Source organism: Tachypleus tridentatus, chromosome 6 (genome assembly GCF_004210375.1).
Source record: "Tachypleus tridentatus isolate NWPU-2018 chromosome 6, ASM421037v1, whole genome shotgun sequence".
Lineage (NCBI taxonomy): Eukaryota > Metazoa > Arthropoda > Merostomata > Xiphosura > Limulidae > Tachypleus > Tachypleus tridentatus.
The window spans coordinates 135,888,234-135,905,610 of record NC_134830.1 but is presented as its reverse complement, the minus strand read 5'-3'; the positions used below and the strand labels follow the sequence as shown (position 1 = coordinate 135,905,610).

The window sequence follows — 17,377 nt, the reverse complement described above, 5'->3', positions numbered from 1 at the left end:
TTAGATCTGCACGACAATTACATTTATATACGAATATATTAAAACAAGTTATTTCTTTTTTATGTAGGTTATTCGTATTTCTCTATTTGGCTGGAGAAAGTAATGATTTTAACTCTAAGCTGAACCGCCAAGTAGCGTTAAAATGACATGCAACACAACAGTGCCCAACAAAAATATCCTTTAAAAGGAAAACTACATAAAAGAATGCCTCTGTTTGCTGAATAAAAGGAAAAAAAAATAAAGTATTCATATGACATCGTATTTCTGTGTAAATGACCTTCAATTCTTCAGTTAATGCCATTCACCCTATAGTTGCTAAGCCATATGTGCAGCTTAATATGCCATTGTTCATATGACATCCCTACTTTTGAATAGAACGTCACTGAAACACAATATGACACCAGCTTTCCAGAGAGGGTGCTATTAATCTTTTTCATGTAAAACTTTTTTATGCTGCTACCCAATACATGACGAATAGCTGTTTTGTCCTGCTTCTAGTTCTGTGTATTAGTTCACGGTACAGAAATTATTTCGTTTGGTCTTATCAGAAAACAGTACTTCGTTCGTTCATTGACCAGGTATGGGTTGCCTGGCCTTGTATGTTATAGCCACAGATCGGTTGGTTGCTTTATATGAAGTACATTGAAAATCGCCAGAAAGAGACCTTTTATAATCGAACCATCGGTATGCGGTTAATATAAGATGTTTTATCCCCCCCTTTTAACAAAGATGAAACTAGATATTGTTGGGATTTAATATTCTCCTCGGGATTTAAATACCACGAGGAGGAGCGTGTCTTATTACAATAGAGCTTGCGATGTATATATCCAAAACTCGTATCTCTGAAACTACCGCACCGAACATCACTAAATATAACTGGGTAATATCTTTATAACTAAGAAGTATATTTATAACTGAGCAATAAATAAAACAACTGAAATTTCCACAAAATATGTTTCAACTCAAACCAATAAAAATTACGAAAAAGAAGCAAGTTTCAGACATGAAATAATAATAAAAAATAAATATCAAAAAACGGTATTGAAATTTCCAAAAAAAATGTTTTTAGATTTAAGCAACAAAAATTACAAATAAAATGGAGTAAGTTTCAAGCATAAAACAATTAAAAACAAAACAAAAAATCCTGATAGTGTTTGTGTTTAGTGAAAATGTCGTGGATGTTGCAACAGAAAAGCAAGACACTCACTGATAACTGCATCTACAAAGAAATATTTCAATGAAATCTATTATGTAATGTAAAGGTGATAGCTCATTTTTAAACTAAAATTTCACTAAATTCCTTTTTCTTTTTCACAGATGATGAACGTTATTGAATGTTAAATATGAATAAACTGTTGTGGAACTGTTAGAAAATTCCAGCAGAGACCGCAGGAACAATCAGTCATACCTGCCAGGAGGGTGCGTATTTCTGCAAGTTAACTTCATGCATGAATAACTTCACATTTGTTAGGGAGGTTAAAAATGGCGCTAGTTTTTGATATTTTATCACCTAATGTGTTTTACTTAACCTTTTAAATTTTCAACTCCTTTTTATATCTTTTACAGCCAGTGTGGCCCACATATTGCATCATATTGAGTAATTCATGTGTTTTTGTTTGTCTGTTACAACAGCCGTAAAAAGTAAGTGGATGAAAAAACCAACTTTCAGTGTAAAATACGTAGAGAACCGTACTCGTAACTATTGGGATTAAAATGCAGAATTGTTTATATTTTGCGTATTTATATGGATCCACAAACGATCTGGCGCCTTGGCGTACAAATGCTTTGGAAAAACTTTATTTTTTAAAGCTCCACTGAAAGCGAATGTGGCTGTATGCCTCAATAGAGAATTATCTGATTAAGAATCATGAAGGGCCCGACAAGGCCAGGTGGTTAGGGCGATCGACTCGTTTTCCGAGGGTCGCGGGCTCGAATCCCCGTCACACCAAACATGCTCGCTTTGGGCCTACGAAATCAACAGGCCCATGAAAATTTTCCTTAAAAATTAATATTAGGCTAACTTATACGGCTGGTAAGGCATACGAACAGAAGGTACCTAGGCCCTACGATCGCCTTGATCTGGCACTAGTGGTTAGGACGTTCGACTCGTATTCTGAGGGTCGCGGATTCGAATCCCCGTCACACTAAACATGTTCATCCTTTCAGCCGTGGGGGCGTTATAATGTAAAACAACAGCCCAAGAGTTTGCGGTGAGTGATGGTGACTAGCTGTTTTCCCTCTAGTCTTGCACTACTAAATTAGAGACTGCTAGCGCAGACAGCCCTCGTGTAACTTGGCGCGAAATTCAAAAACAAACAAATAAACGTCATAAGGCCAACTTTTGAAACATTCTATCACCAAGAAAGTACGAAAATGCAAAGATATGAAATAACTCGGACCGCGGCTCCACTTAGTTTTGTAAAATGAATAAAATAATAAGTGAATATAAGTAATTTCTTGATGACGAGAAATTTGCTTGAAATAAAAATGTATCTCGGAGCGGCTGGTATGGGTATTAACACATTTATTGATAAATAGAGAACAACGTTTCAACCTTCCTAGGTCATCTTCAGGTTATTCTCTCCTTATCAGTAAAAGTGTTTAATACCCATACCAGCCGTTCTGAGATACAAGTGAATATAAGGTTGATAACAGTTGAAAATGTAAACACGTCAAGACAATTCGGTTTCGATGGCATTCAAGTTAGATCTGTTACAATGATTATTATGATTCAATAGGTAAACCTCTATATCTAGGATAACAAAAGTTTTAGTTGTGGGTGAGGTCAGGCTCTTTCCCCCCCCCCTTTCACGGGACATCACCCTATCGTACTTGGATAACGATCGATTTTTGTCATTTTCCTTACAAACTAAATTATTTCAGAACCCAATGAAACCGACACAAAGTTCTATATAGTCGTAGAGATTTTCTGGTTTTTTTTATGGACCACATAACTACCATTCACTTGAACCTGACGATGACCGAAGAAGGTCGAAACGTTGTTCGCTCTTCTATGTAAAGTGTTTTCTCAGCCCAAACGAGCCGTTTTTGCATATAAAAATACCATTCACTTTCCTCCACCATCGCTCCTGTAACCACAGTTACTTTCCCAATCTGCATGGCCCAGGCAATAACTGGATCGTCATGTAACTTCATAATTGTCTCTGATTGGTTCAAGCCTCAGTTGATTTGTTTATTTCTTTATATTTCAATGTGGAACACAGGTTTATACTGGAACACTGGAAACGACGAAATATATCAAGTTAAAAACTGAATTTTGCCGTAAAATAACGCGTTTAAATATCGTGTGTTTAAATTCTCCCAGTGGAGAAGCAATGAATTAACACACTTAAAACACTAAAATTCAGTGTTCAGTGGCCCACGGTGGCTAGAGCACATAGCGAAATGTTTTATTTTTGTTGGGCTGTTTCTTAACAAATAAATTATCGTTTTGTGGGATTAATACGTTTACTGATATCGAATAACAAGCTTAAGTGTGTTTTAATTCATTTTAAGCTCAAATTTAAGGCTGTTTATTAACGCTAAATTAACGACACTGATTGATCAGAAAGCTTCCATATGTGAATATTATAATAATTAATTATATGAAAGCGTCTAGAGATGACGATAAACATTCTCTTTACTTATATTTTATTTGCATTAAAAAAATAACTTTTTAACACACAAAACTACTAGAACACTTGGATATTGAGGGATAACTATAGACAATTTTTATACATTTGTCCAATGAGATGAGGCCCGGGATAGCCAGGTGGTTAAGGCACTCCATTCGTAATCCGAGGGTCGCGGGTTCGAATTCCCATCACGCCCAACATGCTCGCCTTTTCAGCCGTGAGGGCGTTATAATGTTACGGTCAATCCCACTATTCGTTGGTAAAATAGTAGCTGAAGAGGGACGGCAAATAGCCCTTGTGTAGCTTTACGCGAAATTCAAAACAAACCAATCGGATGAACTTCATTGTTAAGGATTAGTAAGTTGTTTGTATATACATAAATATTAAAAAAAAAAAAAGTTTGCCGATTTTATATACATATTGTTACACAATTTCTTTCTTGGCAATCTTCGATCATGAGTAAATCTGAAACAATCTCGGTACATAAAATCAACATATTCAATAGATTATTTTAAAGTTAACTTGGTTATGTTCTAGCATGTTTGCCTGTTTTTTTGGGGGAAGATGAGGGAATTTGTTTCGCCTTTTAACAATTTGAACATAAATGTTATGTGACAGACAAATAAGGTTTAAGATACATTCTATTTCCGTCATGTAATTTGTATCTTTGCAGGATAGGTATGCGTTGAGTTAGGGTCAACTCAACGTGCTGAGGAAGATGGGGAAATAGGACAGTTAGTAAAACAATAATTGAAAAGAGTAGATCATTGTTCCGTTTTAAATGGTGTAAAAAGCGTCAATACTTAAATATTCACTTATTATTCTCTTGTGAACTTACCTTACGTAAAACATTTCATTTTGTATAGACCTGTTGCATGATGTTTGGCTTTCTTTCGTATACAGGCGTTTACTCTTTATCACCTAACGGTTGCTATTCTCGAACATGTAGTTATGTGTTGCAAGATGTACTTAACCCGTGATGCGCCCCCCAGTGGCACAATGGTATGTCTGCGGACTTCCACACTAAAAACCGGGTTTCGATACCCGTGGTGGGCAGAGCACAGATAGCCCATTGTGTAGCTTTGTGCTTAATTCTAAACAACCAAACAAACCCGCGATGTTGTATGGGTACCTCCACGCGAACTAGGAACTAGTCGACATAAGTTTCACAACACTATGCTCATTGTGAACATGGTCGTCTGAATGGTTGAAGTAATCCTTGACGCACCTAATTTCAAAATAATAGTGTATTTTTTATAGATAATACAACTTTAAGGATATGCGCCGAATCGCCGGTTTCCCTACAATCGTTTTTGTTTGTTTTCTTTTGCGAGGCAACAGAAAGTGTGTGAGAATAAAGTTGCCTGGTGAGAAATAAAAACTCTCGACAGTTTTATATCCTGGACAAAGGTCATGAAAATGATGCAACCAGCCAATCACGCGCTTATGTTGTGCCTAAACTTAACTCGCTTGACACACTCCCCTTGTAGTGCTACAAAAGTGTTGAGACTGAACTTTAGTGTCTTTCTTTATCGTACACACTGTATTTTAAGTATTGCACTTGTACGGGTCAATGGCCCGTCATGGTCAGGTAATTAGGGCGCTCGACTAGTAATCTGAGGGTCGCGGGTTCGAATCTCTGTCGTACCAAACATGCTCGTCCTTTCAGCCGTGAGGGCGTTATAATGTGTGAGAGAGAGTATTTGATAAATAGAATCATAACGGTCACACCTGTAATCGCTAGTTATGTATTACACGTGTATTAATTCTGTAAAAGTGTTACTGTGTCTGGATTGAGAAAAGCACTGTATTAGTTACTTGATAGTCTATTTTGGAGAAAGATGCGACTGACACATGAAAGACATTTGTTTGTGACAGCAAACTGAACCTTTTTTTTTTCTCCGTGGGACGGAAAGTTCGGTGCCTGTTCCCCATTAAATTGACGCTAATGAACAAGTATAGCAGTGACTCATGGTGCGACCTATGATTATGGAATTACCACAGCACGTAACATCTGGCACTATAATGTAACCCGACAAAACTAAATAAATTCCGTTTCTTTTAGCCTGTCCAGATCCTACAACCACTTCCCAGCACAACTCCTCCCTGGAAGATTACTGTGATGGTACCAGTCACGTGGTAATCACAGCTGGTATAGTGTAGGGACGAGAACACGTGGTGAGGGTATTAGTGACCCGTTATGTTCAGCTGTATTTAATAGAAAAGGAAGAGGGGTGTTGATATAGACTGTACTCGGTTATAGTTGATTGCTGCGTGGAATATAAAGAAGGCCTTTGTATACACTTTAGCATTACTTCTTTTAGTTCTCAGTTAACCAAGGGAAAGGACGACCATGGGTGACAGAGTGAAGAATGGTCAGTCACTAAGATACCACCAAACGGGAAGAGAGAGGTGTATTATTCATCTGGTAATATGAATTTGTTTCTTAATATAGTCCTAGTCTTGTCGATCCAGTGAGTAACCTATTGTTATTCTTTATTGTATCGTTTGTTGTTCACTATGTGATCTGAACTATAAAGTTACTTTAACGTTCTTTTATTGGATTGTTCCAGATTACATCAAATTCTTGTTGCTGTTTAGTCCTGTTCATGTGGTATCGTAGTTTATTGTTACATAATATAACGGAAATCCGTCAACTGAAACTTTGTAGATTTATCTATCTATCTCACGCACACACACACACACACACACGTTGTCAATGTAATTATCCGCCATGTTATCCACATACCGTTAATGTAATGAGTGTTAATAACATAATTATGGAAACTTAACTGCTGTATAACGTTGTTGTTCACGTGACAATTTAGCTTTCTTGGTTTTTATGTATAATATATATTTTAGTTTTATACGTGTTAGGATACTTTGCATGTTGCATAGGTGTATTAATGAAATATATGTGCTGATCTCGCCATGAATTTCTAATTCTTAGCGCTATAATTCATTTTTTCTTGTAATAACCTGCTTAGATCGTAGACAAAATACGTTTGTGCCATTAGAAAGAAGTACTTTAAAAAATTTTAAGTACTGGTCTTGGCAAGCGCAAGGCCACAGTGAGTAAAATGGATTACTCAAGTCCTCCTATAAATTATGTGTCACGGTCGGTAAAGATGAAATTTGTTTAAAAAACAAAACGTTTAACCGTTATTTTGATAAGTGAATTCCAGTATGTTTTTGTAATTTTGAAAGAGATAAGTAAATAAGTTTACATTAAAATCAAATGTTATGTTTAACTCGCCGCTGTGAGGTGGGGAGCACCAAAAGCACCTAACCTTAATCTGTCGCTTATTTTGTTTGTGCGGAAGGCCCGCTTCGTTTTCAAAATTCTAACTACTTTTATGAGAATTTATTAAATTGATTAAAATAAGACGTTTAATTGAAATCAAAAGTACAGTATACACGAGAAAAAATGTATTTTAGTGTATCAGCAAATGAAATGTTTTTATATTCAGCATAAATAGTGAAAATTGGATAAGTGGTCATAACCTCGAGATGTAGAGGGAAAGTGCGTATTCTCTGATAATTTGCATCGATCTTGCGTATAATTAAAGTATTCATTCGCCTTCGGGATTTAAAAAAAAGTGTTCATTTTCGACTCGACTAGGAGTCATATCATGGTTGTCAGGAGGACTACATCAGGATCTTTCGATTACTTCAACGGTAGTTGCGTACGTCCCACTTGTCACGTGCTAAAATATATGCTGCTTGTTAATGCACCCTAAACCTTTAACCCCGACTTTCTTAACTGCCGCATTGAGAAGTAATCCGATTTGACAACTACAGACCATCTAAGTTTTTCAGTACTGTCTGCTTTTTGTGAGAGACTTTCCACGCCATTTCTTTTCTTGCATGTCTAGCTCGCATTTTAATATTATTCTCATTTTGATTGGAGACGTTTTTCTAGATGTATCCTTGTCGCAAGAAACCAGCGTCTTAGATAAGCCTTAAATTCAGAATCCCTAAAGCAAAAACAGTATGAAAAGATTTTAGGTTTGTTTTAAAACAAAAACAAACAACTGAAGTATCTACAACTTCTTTACTTGTTGGTTATGAAAAGTAACTCTGAGCTACATCGTACTTAACTGCCTGATAACATGTAAGCTGTAATATTAATCTATCCACTGTACTGCTGTCGAGTTTGTTTGCTTTTTGTACGTACCCGGTGTCATTAGTCACGTTATCTACTTTGCCTTAATATAATGCGCTACTAAGTGATAGTGGTAGTTTAATGGTTCTCCAATGTTGGATTTCTTTTGTGAGCGTGTGTGTCAGGTGTTTTAAATATAGATGAGTGGTTCTTATGTATGAATATTTAATAGTGTTTGTTTACCGCCTTAACGTTAAAAAAAACAAACAAACACAAACCAACAAAAACAAACTTTGCGACGTTTACATGGGCGGGAGTTGTAATCAAAATGTGAATAAGGATTGGAGAGTATAGGAGTAGGAGTCTGATATACGAGGTTCTAAACGTTGGACTAACACTAATGGAGAGCGAGGGAGGTTAATAACCTCATGTTTTTGTGTATTGTAAGAAAAAAAAATAACGTGATTTACAGTTAACACATGTGAAGAAGAACAGACTTCTTCCAGAAATCCTAAGCAAAATACACACGCGCACGCATGCCCCCCCCAAAAAAAAAATACTAAGATGAACAAATAAAACAAAATTGTTAGAATAAAAAATAAAACTTTAAAATAACGACATCAACGTTAGCTACATGCACAATAATTTTATTTCTATCTCAGAACGATATAAATCTAAGCCTATTTTATTAACATTTTAAATCTGCTCTATTATTTGCCCTATATAGATCTCAGTCTGTTATTCTACCATTTTAATTTATACCATTGTATAACCGACCAGCTAGACAATTAGTTTTCTTAATCTGAAGATGACTTAGGAAGATCGAAACGTTGTTCTCTGGTTATCAATAAAAGCTTTTTAATACTCATACCAGCCATTTTGAGACCAATTTTTCTTTCAAGTGGATTTCTCATCATCAAGAAATTTAATTTGTAGAAGATTAATAAATGAAAGGAAGAAATACATTAAATCTTTCGGTGGACGAAATAATCCATCATTTATAGGATATGAAGGACGCACGAGATTTGTTTATATACTCGAGTAAATATATGCGCACAGTTAGAAAATGGCGTCACAGTGCAATATTGTACACGTACATTTACTCCAGTATATCAACGAACCTCGTGAAGGGGTCCTTCGTCTGCCGAAGATGATGATGGATCATGTTGGTTACAAAAACATGTACACCTTTTTGTCTTTTTTTTTTTTTCATCTTGTACAAATGATATTTTTGTGCATAAGACAAACCTGAATCCAGAACATTTAAACACCTAAAAATAACGACACACTACTTGTTTATTATAAAATAAAACAGTTTTCTCCATTGTATGAACTGTATAGATCTAAGCCTATTTTATCAAATATTTTAAATCTACCCCATTATTTGCCCTACATAGATCTAGGTTTATTATATTAACGTTTTAATTTATACCTTTTGTATAACCGACCAACTAGGACAATTAGTTTTGTTTTTAAAAGTATGCAGAAGAGCTGTTTAGCCTAATAGATTAAAGACTGGACGGTAACTGTTTGTTTTAATGTTATCATTCACAAAATAAAATTACTCCCTTAAATTTTTCCATTTATACTTTAGTGTCAAAATCTCAAAAATAATAAAATATGTGAAATAATATATGAATACAGTTTGAGAAATTGGGCAAAATCTTAGTTCATTTTAAAATGTACCAATCGAAAAACATCAACGAATAGTCTTGTTTCTTTTGTTTGTTTTTTTTTTACTTTCACGCAAAGCTGCACGAAGACTATCTGCGCTAAACGCCTCTAATTTAACAGTGTAAGACTAGAGAGAGAAAAGCTAATCATCACCACCAACAACTCTTGGGCTACTCTTTTTTTTTTTTTTTTTTTACCAACTAATTTACAGCAATGTCCATTCAGTTGTTTAAAGGTAGAAACATAACGCCAATTGGTCCGCAACGTTTATTCATGTGATAACTTGGAATTATCATGATTTTAGTACTGAGAAATTTATGCCACGTGATAGTTCTTGAATTTGGGTTTGTGTCTGTTGTTCTGTACATCAAATGTAAAATTTTACCATCTAGTAACAAAGAGGGAGATACCTTTTATTGCTCAGTTTATTCTTTTACGTTTAGATGTGTTTTTTTCTCTCGCTCGTTTTAACGGTCGTTTGTACCATTTATTTATACAGAGTACAATTTTTCTATGATAAACTAGTGTCTCGCGAATGAGCTTGTAGCTGACAGAATTTTATTAACCCTGCATGTTTTATTTTCTCTGTTTAGGTGGATCCTGATCTGGGAACTGAGCCTGAAATTATGGGATCGCTGGTCTACTGCATTCACTTTAAAGATGGCTGCAGGTGGATGGATGAACTCAAAAAGCTGAAGGTAAAATATTTTTGTTTCTAGTTAATATCATCACCGAGTTGTCAACAGTTAAACTGTACACGTGTCTAATTGGATTTCTCGACGTATTTCTTATCCTTTAGGACAGGGGTGTGCAACATTTTTCGTCGGTGGGCCATATAACCAACTTCATCAATCAAGCGGGGCCACTTAAAAAACAAGCTTATTCGTGTACATGCACAATAAATTAAAAAAAATTCTCAAATGCAAGCAATAATATTTTATATTTTTGCATGAGTGATCATTTTAGTGCGACACTTGAAATTTAGAGTCCTTGCAGAGCTTGTCAATATCAGCTTTGACAGAAGTGGTTGCCACTCTTAACTGACTGGTCAAATGTTCATCAGTCAGCTGACTTCTACATTTGGTTTTGATGAGCTTCATTTTGGAGAAAAATTGCTCACAGCAGTAGCTGCTACCAAAAAGGGAGGCAATTCTTTGTGCATGACGGGACAAATTGGGAAACTTTTCACGTACACAGAGTTTGTAAAAGTCTAGCAAACTGTTTTCAGAGAATTTCCTTTTAGTGTCCATGTCAACCTGCAGTTCAATGAGTTCCATTTGGCAATCATCAGGACTGTCTTCCACTGCCAAATCAAAAGGTTGAGCGAACAATTTCAATCTAATTTCAGTTTGTCTGAAATCTGGAAATCTGTTTGCAAACTCATCACGCAGCTTTTGTACACTGGTTCCATATTTGGTGCAATCCAGATTAGGAAATTCCAGTTTCCTGGTTGCAAGACATGTAAAATGGGTCAATATGGCTCTTCTCAACTGAACCTGGAAAAGTTCCAATTTCTTCTCAAAAGCACAAATACGCTCAAACAACTTATTCACAAGTTGACTTTTCCCTTGTAGTTTTAAGTTTAAATCAGACAGATGCTGTGTAATGTCTGTGAGGAATGCTAAGTCATTCAGCCAGTTCTCATTGCTCAAGAAGTCCACATTCTGACGTTTGCTCTCCATGAAGAACTTAATCTCCTCTCGCAGATTCCAGAATCTCTTCAAAGTAGCAGCTCTACTAAGCCAACGTACAGCAGAGAAGTACAAAACATCTGAATACTCACTGTCCAGCTCATCTAAAAAGTTTTAAATTGTCGATGATTTAATCCTCGTGTTCGAATATAATTTACGCATTGGACGACATTTTTCATGACTTCTGCAAAATCCAGAACTTTGGTGCACAAGCTCTCTTGGTGAATAATGCAATGGCTTACAACTACGTCTTGTGCTCCAATTGCAGTTAGAAATTTCTTGGTGAATCCATTTGTCCTACCTGTCATGGAAGGAGCACCATCTGTTGTAACACCACATAATTTATAAGGATTCAGTTCAAACTTTTCTACAACCTTAAGCACTTGTTCACAAATATCCTGTCCTGTGGTTGTGGAGGAAAGGCTTGCCATATCTAAAACTCTTCGAAAACATCAAAGCCTGCAGTAACAGCTCTGATGAAAATGACAAGTTGGGATGTGTCATTGATATCAGTGCTTTCATCCAAAGCCAGACTGAAAGCTTCACACGAATTCAATCTCTCTTTCAAAGTTTCTTTGATGTCCTCTGAAAGATCTTTTGTCCCGTGAGACAGTAAAGCGGAAAGGCTAGTTTGCTCCACCAAATATTTTTTCTCTGGACATGCATATTCTGTGAATATTGTTAAACAATTTTAATAAATTCTCCATCACTGAAAGGCTTTCCCTTTTCTGCCATACATTCACAAAGCTTAAAACTCAGTTTTGTCACCAGTTCTGAATTTTTCTTGAAAGTGGTAAAAACACCTTGTTGCTTTTCAATGGATGTTTTAAATGTTCAATTTTGTCCTTTCGTGCCTGACCAACAATTTCATGAAACTGGGAGGAGTGCTTAGTTGCGTAATGTCGCTTAATATTGTACTCTTTCATGACTGCAATTGTAGTTTGACAGACGAGGCAGACAACACCTTGATTATGTGGGACAACAAGATATTTTGTGCACCATTCACTGTTGAATAACCTTCCCTCATCATCAATTTTTCGTTTCTTAACTGCTGACATTTTACTAGCCCTGAAATCAAAACAAAAATTATTCTCACGAAAATAGCAAAGTAGAAAAAACATAGAATTTATTTACACATGGAACCTCTTATGGACAGAAACACATGTTTCTAAATTGGCATCCTGATCATAGCCTTCCGGTACTTAAATTAATTGAGAATAGCAAAATACAGTGTGACCTCGCCTATTCGCGGTTCGCCATTCGCGGCCCCTCATATTCGCGGGTTATGCGCGAACTGCGTTTTGTAGGTCACAGAGACTGAAAGGGCTTTTCGAGGAGATTTCTGTTGTATTTACTCAATCAAGCCGTTTTATCAATTGTCGTCTTCACCAAACAAGATTGACTGCTATTGGCTGACTGCCTCAGCTTTCCCAACAACGCAAACGGCAAAGCACAGCCCGGTAACGCACGGTACAATTTAGTGAAATACATAACAGTATGCAATATTGCTACATTATTACTGCATCAATGAGTATAAGTATCATTAGTGTTTGGGAAGCATTTCATATAGTATATAATCGCATACATATACGTTTTAAAACTGCATCCAATATTCGCGGTTTTCGCTATTCGCGGAGGGTAAAGAACGTAACCCCGCGAATAACGAGGTCACACTGTACATAGAATCAGATGCATCTGAAAGCAAAAATTTTAATAAATTCAGTAAAGTCACAACAATATGCTAAATAATAATCAATTTACCTTCAATCTCTTGTAGTAACTGTAAAAGGTAATAAAATTTTCACCAATAATGAATGACGGACAGCAGAGGTTAGGGAAAATTGTCGCCAGCGGGCGAAGGCGAGGTTCAGGACATGACGTTGAGTCGTAGACAATAGTGCTAGTGCACGTCACCTATTCATGCCCTAAGGAGGCCGACCAATCGAATTCGGCCTGCTCCTCTCTAGCAAAGATAATTTTAGAAGTTTGTCGAGTCGAAGCCTGGGAATCCCGTAGGATCGATGCTTTTAAAAATATTCCATTTGCGTTGGATTACAGATCAGGCCACATGGTTAGATTACAACAACTAGGGCCACACTAAATGGCTTGGCGGGCCGGGTTGTGGCCCGCGGGCCGCCTGTTGCACACCCCTGCTTTAGGAGTATTCAGGCCACTGTATAACATCTTTATCCAACAGATCTGTGAAAACTATTCTAACCACCAATCTCTTAGGACACGCCATGAAAAAATGATCAGGCCATAGCTCGATTGGCCTTGCCTTTTTTTTACGGCCCCACCTTCAAATTATTGTCCTGTTTTTATACTGTTCATCACTGGTGGGGTCCATGTGTTGTATACGGTATTTTTAATTTTTTCACCAATTATACCATTTGGGACTAACTAAAAGTAGGGGTGAACTAACTTGTGTATAATCCACAAGAGCAGAAGTGATAATAAGTAAACTATAATATTGACATATTTGTTTTTATTATTTGTAGGGTTAGTCTCCGTAGTTCAGTGGTAAGTTTCCGAACGTAAGCGAGGAGGAATCGTTTGAGTCACGTGAGTGGGTTGTACAATTCTGAAGAATTGGTTCAGGCTCTAAGAGTAACTCATGTATTCTTTCTATCCCTCTTCATGTACTGTATAATATTTTAGAGTGGTGAGAATAATGGGGGGGCAGTTTATGTATAGAGTCTAAGCTTTCCCAAACCGCTTGTATGCACCGCCCCCGTTTTCGAATTTACAATAGTAAAACCCTGGATTCAATTTCCCACAATATACAGAACGAAGAGAGCCTATTGTGTACTTAGTGCTGAAACCCAAACAAATCCTCTTTTATTAGAGAACCTGTAATAATTAAAACAACAAACGCATGGACCCGTAAGCTAGTTGGTGCATAAAGTTTAGAAGAAAAAAAGTTTGAAAAACTGTATGGAAATTTAAGTATCAAACATAGCTCTGAATTGTAAACTTCTACGATATGGTAATTTCCTACTGTGCCCAGAGGTGAACTTGAGGGCTTATAACGAGGTAGGGTAGAGCACAGATAGTCTATTGTGCAGTTTTGCGCTTAACAACAAATACACAAGGAAGTATAACACGAAAAGAAATTCGCTTGTGCCAAGATTAGTGCTACTATATATTTTTAATGCTTTGAACAAATAGTTAACAACATGCCCTAAAATTGATAATATATATCATAATTAGGTATTTGTTTTTAATGTGTTTTGTTTTTCTTGTATTTCAACGCTCCTCTAATCGTGAAAGGGGAATGTAATGTGTCTGACTGTGGGTGCTGGTTGGCAAGAGTGTTTGGGGAAAACTTTTATACGTGTAGGATTGAAGACTTTTGAGACCTAGTGCGCTACGAAAAATATTCCTTCCTTAAACTTGACTGAGTATGTGATGTATACAGCCTTTAAATATCGGAAGAGCCCTCTATAATAATAATAATTAAGAAAGATTTACGTCTTTTATCAGAAAATACACGAACATCATTGACAATGCAGAGTTTTTGTTACTCAAATAATGTAATGTCGAATATAATTCTAAAAATCTTGTACCCTGTCCCGTTTAACTAACATACAAGACAAACGTGATTGTCATTGTTATAAAATAAATGAATGAATACACTAACGGATTAAGACATCTCGGGGTCGGCGCTTGGGGCAATGAATATATGCCCCTTCCCTACATGCAGAGTAGTAACCACGGTATAGTGGCTTATAGAATTGCTGTGAGTGTTGTTGTTGTTTATCCAAATACATTTTTTTTTTAAATTCCATCATCTCTTGATCGATTTTTGATCTAATTACAGATTTGGACTCGGAAGTCACTCTTTCGATTGGTGTATTTGAACACTCAAGGTTTTGGAGATTTAATTTACTCTAAACCTGCCTATATGAATTTCAGTTTGAGGATAGGCTTGTAGACACGCTGAAAAATAATATTAAAATTGGGTATGCGCGCGCCTCACGCTTAATATTGTTAGCGAACTAAACTATAGCTAATAAAAAGGCAAAGTCCCGTATTAATTTAATCCTACCCCAAAATCCACCTTTCATTGTCACAGTGAAATGTCTGCGGACTCGTACTGCTAAAAATCGGGTTTCGATACTGGGGTGGGCAGAGCACAGATAGTCCATTGTTTAGCTTTGTGCATAATTCCAAATAATCAGTCAACCTACCTAAAATAAAATAATTTTAAGTATTGCGGCAATTGATAATTTGTTTTTTTTTAACAAGCGTTACATCGTAGTTAAACAAACAACTTGATCTACAGATTATGCACATTTGTAATTATTAATCCTATTTTAACAACTTAAGCCTCTTTCGAAGAAAGTATTTACTCATAACTTTCCCAATTTAAAAACAAAACTTTTTTTTCCAAAACTTTTTTTACAACACATTAATGAAAAAGGAATATTTTATTATTATACATTAATTTAACCCCCTTTTTTTTCAGTCACATTTCTGTGTATGAACTAAAACTGCTATAAGACAGACTTTCAAGGTCCACAACCTAGAATGTTTTTTAGGCAAAAAAAGCGAAGGCTCTTCATTTCTGAGTCTAAACGTCACGTCAGGTATAGGCTAATTAACTTAATCTTGACTAAACTTAGTTTAACAATAAAAGGAAAATGTTGAAGGTAAAAACTATCAAGAAGTTATATCCATAGCTAACTTCTTGGTGATTTTACCCTCAACATCTTTATCTCTTTTAACAACCACTACCTGAAACTTCCCACCGCGTTTAAACAGTGTCAAGTTAGCCTAAGTAAGACTTTTTTCAGCAACGAGTTGAAGTTTGGTCTACCTTTATCGGAACCACACCGAATAAAGTATTAAACTTATGTTGCCTCACTCATATAGGTTGCGCTACTAATGTTTTTTTTTTTCTTCTTATCACTGTATGTAAAGAAAACTAGGCAAAAGACAATTACAAATAATTATTTCCTCCGTAGCTGAATAAATATTGTCGTATTTTATACATATATGACGCATACAGTAAGCTGCAGTGTGCTAATCTGTAATAACTCTGCATAATTTATCTTGAACTCCACCCCTCCTTATTGTCTCGGGGTCCCTGGGAAGCAGCCTTATCTGTCCTCCCGTTAATCCGCTACTGAGTGAATAACGATTCGGTATATTGTTATTTTAGGCCCATTATGATCGTCGTATACGCCTATTTCTAGAAAGATATATTTTTTCAAGTGGTCGGGGGGATCTTTAGAGCTGGGAGCTTTGTGCAACTACACCAAGTGCACATTGGTTAATTTGTGTTTGGTTGTCGTAACATTTGGAATTGGTTAAGACAGAAAATTTTGATCTACTGTTTGACTGAAACTAGTTACTGATTGTTTTCGTATATATGCCCTTTCGGCCGTAGGGGTATTATAATCTTACAATCAATCACACTATTTGTTGGTAAAAGAGTAGCCCAAGAGTTGGCGGTGGGTGGTGATGACTAGCTGCTTTCCATCTAGTCTTGCACTGAGTTAAAAGACGTACCTAAAGCTCTTCGTCGTAAAGACTGCCTTCTTGTATTGTAATTTTCCACAGGCTAATACACAGTATAATTCAAAACTGTTTTATTGGAAAACTAAACAGTTATGAAGAACACGCACAAGTTTTTGACATATGAAGTTGTATCTGTATTTTATAGTCATTGAAATAAAAATAATTGTAAAGGAAAGAAAGATAATATAAAGCGACTTGAAGTTATTGTTACACACAATTTTCTATAAAATTATTTAATTGTTTTTAGTAATACCGTCAGCGTTTTCTAGTTTTTATATATCAAAATCCATATTTATAGAAATAGCCTTAAGTTTTTTTTTGTTTTGTTTTTTACACAATTTAATAGCAAAGTCGTTGCTAGTGTTAAATTTTAATCTGACTTTCGGCCGCGAGCTTCGCTGTAATTTTCATTGTATATGCAACCCTTTCGAAGCGATTCAGAAATGGACGATGAGACATTACGAGAGACTCGTGAGGTTTAAATTTAAACATTGATTCTTTGTATAGTAATGATTTTCAGCGAAACGTATAAGATAACAAGTGATTTGATTTTAAAATGCACACATCAGAGAAAGCAAAAATAACAGTTTTTAGTGCGCAAAACTGCTTAATCGTAACTTGGACCGCTAGGAGCTATTAATTTGGGTACAAGACACAAGATGCCGCTGATACTCTTTAACTAATGGGTAATAACACGTTATACCCTGGCAATCTAGTTGTTTTTGCTGAGAAGTGAATGGCTGCACAGC

The 17,377-nt window shown here is 36.0% G+C and overlaps 1 protein-coding gene across 6 annotated transcripts in view; it reads left to right on the top strand.

Annotated features, from left to right (window-relative positions):
• LOC143253756 (TNF receptor-associated factor 4-like) overlaps nt 1-17,377 on the top strand; it is a 30,636-nt gene that overhangs the window by 6,761 nt on the left and 6,498 nt on the right. For 2 of the 6 annotated variants that reach the window (XM_076508077.1, XM_076508083.1), the window contains 2 exons: nt 5,701-6,063; nt 10,008-10,112. In XM_076508077.1, the coding sequence (XP_076364192.1) occupies nt 5,989-6,063; nt 10,008-10,112 (180 nt within the window). In that variant the 5' untranslated portion in view covers nt 5,701-5,988. Of the gene's footprint in view, nt 1-1,317; nt 1,420-5,700; nt 6,064-10,007; nt 10,113-17,377 lie in introns of those variants that run through there. The other 4 variants (XM_076508078.1, XM_076508080.1, XM_076508081.1 and 1 more) reach the window with 4 other exon arrangements.